General features: G+C 60.3%; 1 protein-coding gene across 2 annotated transcripts in view; it reads left to right on the top strand.

Annotated features, from left to right (window-relative positions):
- The first annotated feature begins 345 nt into the window (after positions 1-345).
- The window catches only part of MGLL (monoglyceride lipase), an 89,501-nt gene continuing 80,858 nt past the window's right edge, over positions 346-8,988 (top strand). The window contains exons 1-2 of one of the 2 annotated variants that reach the window (XM_027523747.1): positions 346-533; positions 1,719-1,863. In XM_027523747.1, the coding sequence (XP_027379548.1) occupies positions 1,739-1,863 (125 nt within the window). In that variant the 5' untranslated portion in view covers positions 346-533; positions 1,719-1,738. Of the gene's footprint in view, positions 534-1,089; positions 1,254-1,718; positions 1,864-8,988 lie in introns of those variants that run through there. The other variant, XM_027523746.1, reaches the window with a different exon arrangement.

Below are 8,988 nucleotides of genomic sequence, written 5' to 3'. Positions count from 1 at the left end.
TTCTGCATGTTGTGTGGGTTTGTGTGTCCATCTGCGTGTACTGAGGGTGTGTGTCTGTCTGCGGGGGTGTCTGTGTCAGAGTGCCTCTCTGTGTTCCTTTTTCTGCGTGTTATCTGGGTGTGTATATCTGCGTGTACTGAGTGTGTGCGCGGTGTCCACGTGTGTGATTCTGGAGGGGGGACGCCCGGGCGCCTGTGTCGCTCCTGCATGCGTGTCTGTGCCGCGGGTGTGCGCGCGAGGTGTGTGCGCGCGTGGGTGTGGCGTGTCCTCCCGCAGCCCGGTTCGTTCGGGGCGCGCCAGTCCCCCGGGCGCCACCCCGGGGGCGCGGCCGGCGGGGAGGAGCGCACGGCGGGCCGGCCGGGCAGCCGGCCGCACACGTGGGCCCGGCGCCGCCCCCCGCGGCCCACCCCCGGCCGCCCCCGCCGGGAGGGAGCCGGGATAAGTGGCGGCGCGGACGCCGCGCCCTGTCTCCGGAGCGGCGGCGCGCAGCTCTCGGTCCCGACCGCAGACGAGGACTCGGCGCTCGTGGCCCGGTAACTGCCTGCGTCCCCGCCCCGAGCCGTCCCTGTCCCCCGGGTGCGGCCGCCCCGCGTCCCGCGGTCCCCGCGTCCCCGCGCTCGGCGTGGGCTCCCGCGCCCCTGTGCGCGTGTGCACGAGCGCGCGCGTGTCTGCGTGTGCCCGGCGCGTGCGCCCCGCTCCCTGGCGGCGGCCCCGAACCAACTTGTCGCCGCCGTCAACTCCGTGTCCGCGTGTCCGTCCCCCGCGGGCAGCCCTGCCGGCGGGGTTGCGCTCCCGGCGCCGGCGGACGCGGGCAGGCGGCAAAGTTTTTTGGGGGAGCCTGGCTGACTTTTCTGGGGGACCCGCGCTCGTGCGTGTCCGGGGGTGGGGATCTGGGCGCGCGGAGCTGGTGCCCTGGCAGCCGGGGCAGCGGGAGCCGGCCTCCTGGGAACCCTTCTCCCAGCCGCAGGGGTTTGTTTAGGAAGAGTGATGGGGGGCTAGCGTTGGGTGGCTCCGCCCGCAGACGGCGGGGGGGCGGGGGGGGCAGCTCTGGGCTCCGCGCTCCTAAAGCCAGGCGGGATCTGGGGCAGGGCGCTGGCTGGGAAGCTGGGGGAGCGTGGGGGGCGCCCCCCGCCTAGATGAGGGGGCTGCCCGGGCTGGCCTGGCCCTGACGCCCGGGGCTGTGTGCTGGTGGCCCGCAGAAGCCCGGGGCTGTGTGCTGGGGGACCGCAGAAGCCCGGACGTGATGCAGACAGGTTTGTGGCCACACCTTTAGAATTTCGGGCAGAAGGAATTAACCGGAGCGTCATCCACCCCGTGACCGCGCCCCTGTGAAACTTCCTTGGGGGTTTTAGCATGGATGGGTGTTTTGCAGCTGGGTCTTTATGCCCACAGAGCTATCATCGCCACTTGATTACAGCTAAAATAGTCTTTAAGATGAAGTTTCCTGAAATGATTTAAAATAAACACAGATGGGGAGGGGGGGAAGAAAGCTGTAATGAGGCAGTTAAAAGATAAAGTGAGCATTTTTCTTAAGAACAAACGGGGTTTTCAGTTTTAAGAAATATATGTATCTGTAAAATTTTTGAAATGGAAGGGTTTTGTTTAAAAAAAAAAAAAAACTGCTTTAAAAAAACGTTAGTGACTCTGAACAAGGTTTCCCTCCTGATGTCTCTGTTCTGCCATCGCTCTGACCTTGCACCATTCCGTTTCTTCCCCAGCACCTGAAGATCCTTTCAGAATGCCAGAGGAACGTCCCCCCAGGCTGACCCCGCAGAACGTTCCCTACCAGGACCTCCCTCACCTGGTCAACGCTGACGGGCAGCACCTCTTCTGCCGGTACTGGAGACCCTTGAGCGCGCCCAGGTCAGCCTGCCCCCCGGTGATGCTGAGGGTGGCCCCCAGCGGCGGCAGGGGGTCACGCCCCCTCCCCCTTGCTGTGCAGCTCCTGCGAGGCCACTCTCTCCATGACCTACTTCACAGGCCGTTTTAACATTGAGCCCAGCAGGCTAACAGGCTTATGCTTCATCTTTTTTAAAATTAAGAAGCAGGAGTTCTATTTCAAATACGACAAGTAGGATGTGAGTTCTACCGTATGGTGGTTTTCACAGGACTTTATTTTTTTGTGCTGGAGTTGATTTCCTGTTGAGCAGACATGCCTTTAAAATCCAACCCAACAGTGACCGAAAACCACCTGATCAGATAAAATCAAAATGATGTGTATAAATAGTAACTTTTGTTCTCTGTCCGGTTTGACTGTGAGCCTCAGAGGGTATCATTCGTGTGTCAGAGAAGGAAGGGGGTCTGCCTGTCTCCTGACTTCTTGCCAGCTCAGTTACTTGGTACATTTCCCATCAGGGATTATGTCTTGCTGTTAGAAACAGGCGTTGGGAGGACGCACAGTGAGACAGCTGGTCTCCTGCCACTTCCCTCCGCGCGCATGAACCGGGGAAAACCCTGCTTGTTTGTGTTGTTCAGGGAAGGAGACGATTTGGGGCCAGCTGGCCTGGCGACCAGTCAGCGCTCCTGATCCGCGGACGTGTTACCTGCTGCAACAGGCCTCTGGTCCCCCGAGGCCCACGTGTGGTGTGGGCTGTGGTGTGGGCTGCAGGATTGTGTCTCCCTCGCGGGTTCAGTCGTTACCCAACCCGAGCACAGGTATAAAATTTCTCCTCCGGTTTCAGCAAGGTGTGTGTAGTCCAGGTAGCTGCACATTCAAGACGAGAAAAACAAGAGGGCAGAGACGCGGATTGTGAAGACCTGGTTTCGAATCACAGCTCCGGGGCAGCCGGATAAACGGCTGTTAGTGGGCGGTTAATGGTCCTAAGGTCTGGCGTTGTCTTTCTTACAGCTCTCTGGAGGAGAGCGCTGGAGGGCGCGGGTGGGTGTCAGACGGGGCGGGGGGGGCGGTGGTCGGGCGTCCTTAGCAGCCCTTCTGGCTCGCAGCGGCCCACTGTGGCTTTAGCTTCTAGCCGCCCTGCGGTGCACGGCCCGTCTATTTGCTCAGTGTGCGCAAAGAAGACATGCTGCTTGTGCACTTGGTGATTCTGAGCCTCAGACTTTGGGGGCTTCCTTCGTGGGAGGGGGGCTGTCCTCACTGGAGGTCAGCGGGACAGAGCCCCCCGGCTTGCGACGGGACGGGGCCGCCCTTCCTTGAGCTGCACTGGCCTCACAGTCTCCACCCCAGTGGCCTTGGGCCCACCTCCTTGCTTTTGCTCCAGTTGGAGACGGCACCCCGCCTCCGCCAGTTGTGTTTAAATCTCTTGGGGTCCGTGTTTATCTCCTGCTGGGAATGAGAATGGGGTGGGTGGGGGCCGCGCTGGGTTCCGGGCTTTGCCAGAGAGGCCCCCCACCCCCGCCCCTGCCGCCTGCGTCTCCAGCCTCTCACATGATGCGGGTTCGTGACCTCCCTTGGGGTCGGCACCCCCGGGTGGAGGACCTCTAAAACCCATCCCCACCAGTCGTGACCCCTCGGGAGGTCCTGGAGGCCCCTGCGGTGACAGACGCTGCTGCATCCTGGGGTCCCCGAGGGATCAGGCCAGGCCGAGTGGGGGTGGGCCGGGGGCGCCTCAGGGCAGAGTCTGTGCCCGCCGGTGGGGCCGCATCTCTGCGCCTGGGCCCAGCCGCTCTGTCAGACTGACCGCCCTGCCCTCCTGCGGGTGGGCAACAAGCCTGCTGCTTCTGGAGCGGAGCCGCCCGCCCCTCCAGGGAGCGCCCTCCAGGGAGCGTCCTCCAGGGAGCGTCCTCCAGGGTCTTACCCCCGGGTAGCTCAGAGTCTTCTGTGCTCTGATTCTCGGGGAAAATACCACCAAATGTCCCTTCTCTCCGCTCCTTTTTAAAAATTTTCCCACGGAGGCCCTAGGGACCTCAGAAGCCCCTGCCTTACAGACGGCGCCTGATAGAGGGGTCTTAGTCACTGTGAGTCCGAGGCTGAAAGCCCGCTCTTGGTCGCGCCCAGGCGGGTTGGTGCTTGCCTGGTGGCAGAGCCTTATGGCGACGGCGGACACTGACCGTCCTTAGGATGCAGCAGAATGGGCTCCCACGAAGTGGGTCTCGGGCCTGCTCTGGCCTCAGGCCGCATCTCTCAGATGTGATCTCAGTTTTATCTTCCAGTCAACCCGCGAGGCAGGTGCTGTCCTTGTGAACCCTTTTAAGAGCTGGTCCAGCTGGATTTTGTCCACATTCCTCTGGTTCCAGTAAGCAAAACAAGACTTCCGTCCAGGGACTGTCTTCCTGATACATTCTTGCATGTTTTTGTTAGGGTGAAGGTCGCTCCTTACCGAACGGAGCGATAGGATCTCTCATTGTGATCATGCTCAGCAGTGTCCCCGCGGACGGTGGCCCTCTGGGCTCCTCTGTCCATGGGCTTCTTCAGGCAGGAACACTGGAGGGGGTTGCCATTTCCTCCTCCAGGAGGTCTTCCCCACCCAGGGATCAAACCCGCGTCTCCTGCATCTGCAGGAGGATTCTTAACCACTGAGCCGCTTGGGAAGCTAACAGGGTCATTTTTCTTACTAATTGTTTGCTGGCAGCAGGTTAAAATGTGATCTGTTCTGAAACCCCAAACCTTCTTATGGCCCTGGGGACTGGCTGCCTTATCGAGACTTGGGACTTTGGAATTTTTAAAATCCTGGTTCTGCTGCAGGGTTTCCCTGATGGTGTTCTTGGGGTCATGGAACTGTCCGGGTGGGACGTGAGCTGCTCTGTCATGGCTCTCGTGCCCCGGGATGGTATTTCACGCCTTGGGATTCAGTTTACCTCTCAGTCCGCCTAAAGGGCAGCTTTGAATTACCTTCTGAAGTTACTCAGCCATCCTGGGCCCCCAGAACGGCTGACAGGTCAGCAGCGTCGGGGCCCCAGGGGTCTGACGAATGCAGCGTCCTGTTGGATGGCTTGGCTCCAAGGAAGTCCTCCCTTGGTTCCGCCAGATGAGGAGGGCTGCAGAGACGTGTGATCGCACGGCTGCAGGCCTCCTGGGTGTTCAGGGCCTGGCATGGACGCGTCACGCCCGTCTGCCTGGGGCTGACCGGGCAGTCTGAAGCAGACCCTTGTGGGATAAAGGCCTGGGTGCCCTGCGTCTCCCCTCCGAGCAGGGGGCTTCCTTGTGCCCAGCCCGCGCTCCGTCTCTGGGGAGCCCCCCACCCCACCACCACGGAGCCGAGCAGGCTCCCTTCCTGTTGGTTCATTGTCACGATAGCTGGGGTCCCCGGGAGGCCGCTTCAAAGAGCGCCGTTCCTCTGCTGGCCGGGGACCTGGTGCAGACACCCGGCTGACTCCCCCTTGAAACAGTTCCAGATCCGGGTCCCCTGCAGGGACCCCGCAGCCTGGGACCCTGAGGCCCACCTCCTTTCCTGCCTCCTCTCGGGGGCTGGCCTCCCTCTGAAGGAGGTGACACGGCGTTCTTTCTGGAAGCTCCCTGTGGGCTCAGAGCCTTGGCCTCTGTTGGTGAGCCTGGAGTCCACAAGCCGAGGCCTCCACCTCCTCCCTCTCCGACGTGCCCTGCTCTGCCCTGGGTCATGCTGACCGCATCTCTATGAGGCCCTCGGCATCTGCCTTGGGAGTTGTGGCCAGAGCCGTCTCAGGACGCTTCCTCCCACCTATGCAAATTTACCTGAAGAAGAAGCAGCGCTTGCCGGGAGCTGGGATATATTTAAAGGCTGGAGAACACTCCTCCCTTCCTGCCGCCCTCGTACCGTCCTCCTATCAGCCACCAGCCCCTTGGGTCTGGCACCTGGGGCTCTGGAGATGGAGCTCCTCCCGGCCAGCCGGGTGCAGACCGTGGGGCGCGGAGCCTCCGCCATCTGGCCAGACCCACTGCCCTCTGAGACCCCGTTCCCCTGGATCGGCTCCTGTCTGTGTCCTCCCCCTGCCTCCGGTTTGCTCTCCGGGTTGTGTGCCCCCTGCGTAGGGTGTGGGCACCGTGCTCTGGGCGGCGCTCCCCAGGGTTCTGTGTGTCTCGGGGGGGGGTCTGCCTCCCTGGGGCCCCTGCTGTTCCCGGTCCCTCGCAGCCCTCCCCACTGAACTCCTACCACCTGTGTGACTAGGCGTGACCACATCGCTGCCTTTGGTTGGCATGTCCCCAGGGCCAACCAAATCCCACCCCTTGTTCAGTCGCTCAGTGGTGTCTGACTCTATGGACTGTTGCACGCCAAGCCTCCCTGTCCATCACCAACTCCTGGCGTTTACTCAGACTCATGCCCATCGAGTCAGTGATTGCATCCAACCATCTCATCCTCTGTCGTCCCCTTCTCCTCCCGCTTTCAATCTTTCCCAGCGTCAGGGTCTTTTCTAATGAGTCATCTCTTTGCATCAGGTGGCCAAAGTATTGGGGCTTCAGCTTCAGCATCCGTCTTTCCAGTGAACACTCAGGGCTGATTTCCCTTAGGATGGACTGGTTGGATCTCTGTGTAGTCAAGGGTGTCCTATCCCTTAGGTTCCACCCCTTACTCGTCCCTGAACGTGGCCCTAGGGGCCCAGTTCTGGGTGTGTCCCCTCTTCCCACTCAGCTGTGGTCACACTTCCGCCCAACAAGCCAGTCAGGAGTCGCTGGTTTACTGATGCCAGGGAGCTGGCACCAGGGTGGGGAGACAGTGGTGACGATCTCTGCGTCTGAGGAAGAGGAGGCGGTTACCATGCAATGTGGGGGTACCTCGACCGGGGACGGGGCGGCTTCCTGGAGACTCAGTGGTCAAGAATCCGCCTGCGATGCCAGAGGCCTGAGTTCAGTCCCTCGGTCTGGAAGATCCCCTGGAGAAGGGAATGGCAACCCACTCCAGTATCTTTGCCTAGAGAATCCCACGGACAGAGGAGCCTGGCGGGCTGCAGTCCATGGAGTTGCAAAGAGTCAGACACGGCTGAGCGACTAAACAACACTAACCGGGAGACGGGACAACGGCCGGGCATGGCGCGAATTAGAGAAAGGGCTGCACAGGGTAGACACGGCCCCTCGGCGGGAGGTTTGGTGAGCAGAGCACAGGCTCCCATTCACCCTGCCAGCCAGCACCCTTGAGCGGTATTGCTCTGGTGAGAAGGATGTGCAGGGCCGGGAACCACGGGAAGCTGGAGACAGGGGAGAGGCCAGCCTCGGGATCCTGCCGGCCACGGGCAGGCTACGGGCTTGAGTTTGCGCCTTGGGGGGTGGGCAGCCATGGACCGGCTTCAGGCCCAAAAGTCGTGCAGTCAGGCTTGTGGCTTGAGCTCAGCTGGCGGGAGGTGTTTGTCCTGATGCAGGGTGCAGACAAAGGGGCTGAGTCAGCCCCTCGAGGTGCTGGGGACGGAGCTTGCCGGGTGGTGATGGAGGGTTCCCAGGGGTCTCCCTGGGTGCACAGGGAACGTGGGGTCCCCTGCATAGCACACCTTCAGCTCACTCCCCTCCAGGGACGCCGGGCCTGCTCTCTGATGGCGAGGACCTGTGGACCACCAGGCTGCGGGACCTCGCTGGAGCATTCCCGTAGGGAAGCAGGGCGCAGCGGGGCAGCCGGCAAACCTCCCCAGTGAAATACTGACACGGGGGGCGGTCAGTTTCCTGAAGGCAAGAGAGGAATCCTGTCTCCCTTTGTCTCCCCACCACAAGAATCAGAAAGGGCCTTAGACTTCTCTGAGTGGGCTCCTGATATCTCCACCTAAACACGGAGGCCGTGGTCCTTACTCTGTGTTATATGGCAGTGACATGATTTTTAATCCCATCACTGCCTTCCAGCCCTACCTCAGCTTTCTCCTGCCTATTTTAAGAATTTCCCGAAGTTCCTTTCTCGTGGATGGAGCCGCCGGTCCTCCTCCTGGTGTTTCCGCCTTTGTTGCAGCAAACTGCCTGATTTTTAAATAGGGCATCTCTTCTGGGCTTTTTTTTTAAGACTCTTCGAATAGCAAAGATCTCTTTGATGGCGAGAGGAAAGGCCACTGCTGTTCTTGCAGTACTCTCGCAGTTGATTTTTCCAACAGCTTCGTTAAGGCATACTTTTTTCCAGTTGCTATAAGAATGTTCTGTGGATACAAGTCGGGCTTTGTTTTTCAGCGGAGTTGAAGACAAAAAAAATTGCAGAATAAGCCGCTCCCTGAAAGGCAGCCATTGTCCACCGTTGTGCGTTGCTCAGCACCTTTTAGGTAGAGATGCCCATCCGGCCGCACTTTGTCCCCGAGTGCCAACCGAACGGCCCTTCTCCTGCCAACGGCCCTTCGTGTGTGACTCTGCAGCTGAGATTACAGCGTGACCCTTGTCCCACATTTAGGGTCAGCCAAGTCTTCCGCTGGGGGTGGCGCTTTCATTTGACACAGGCCTGCTCGCTGGGGTGGAGGTGGGGAGGCGGATTCAGTTCAGTTCAGTCATTGAGTCCTGTCCGACTCTTTGCAACCCTATAGACCGCAGCATGCCAGGCTTCCCTGTCCATCACCAACTCCTGGAGCTTGCTCAAACTCATGTCCATTGAGTCGGTGATGCCATCCAACATCTCATCCTCTGTCATCCCCTTCTCCTGCCTTCAGTCTTTCCCAGCATCAGGGTCTTTTCCAATGAGTCAGTTCTTCGCATCAGGTGGCCAAAGGATTGGAGTTTCAGCTTCAGCATCAGTCCTCCCAGTGAATATTCAGGACTGATTTCCTGTAGGGTGGACTGGTTGGCTGCCTCACCTTCTGCAAAAAGGTTCAGAGGAGCTCTTACTGTGGAGTCGCCACTCTGTCAGCGTTGGGAAGGAAGAGGGCAGGAGGGTGGCCAGGACAGCAGAGCAGAAGGAAGGAGAAAGGGTTCGGGAACTGCATCCTCAGGGGACGTCAGGGTGAAGGGGAATTGGACCTTCCTTTCCTTGAGCAGAGTCCTTAGAAGGCGCCACGGGCAGGACGGACAGAGAGAAGGGACCCCCTGAGCCCTTCAGGGCTCTCGTATCTGGGGTCGTGGGGTACAGCCCCTGGAAAGCGGGTCTCGGGGGCTGACCAGAGGAGGGCCTGGGTCTCCGAGCTCTGGGAGTGCTTCTCAGCCCTGCTCTCGGGCCCCTGGTG

This window comes from Bos indicus x Bos taurus, chromosome 22, assembly GCF_003369695.1.
Source record: "Bos indicus x Bos taurus breed Angus x Brahman F1 hybrid chromosome 22, Bos_hybrid_MaternalHap_v2.0, whole genome shotgun sequence".
NCBI classification, from domain to species: domain Eukaryota; kingdom Metazoa; phylum Chordata; class Mammalia; order Artiodactyla; family Bovidae; genus Bos; species Bos indicus x Bos taurus.
The sequence above is the reverse complement of the archived record's forward strand: the minus strand, read 5'-3'. Positions and strand labels throughout refer to the sequence as shown.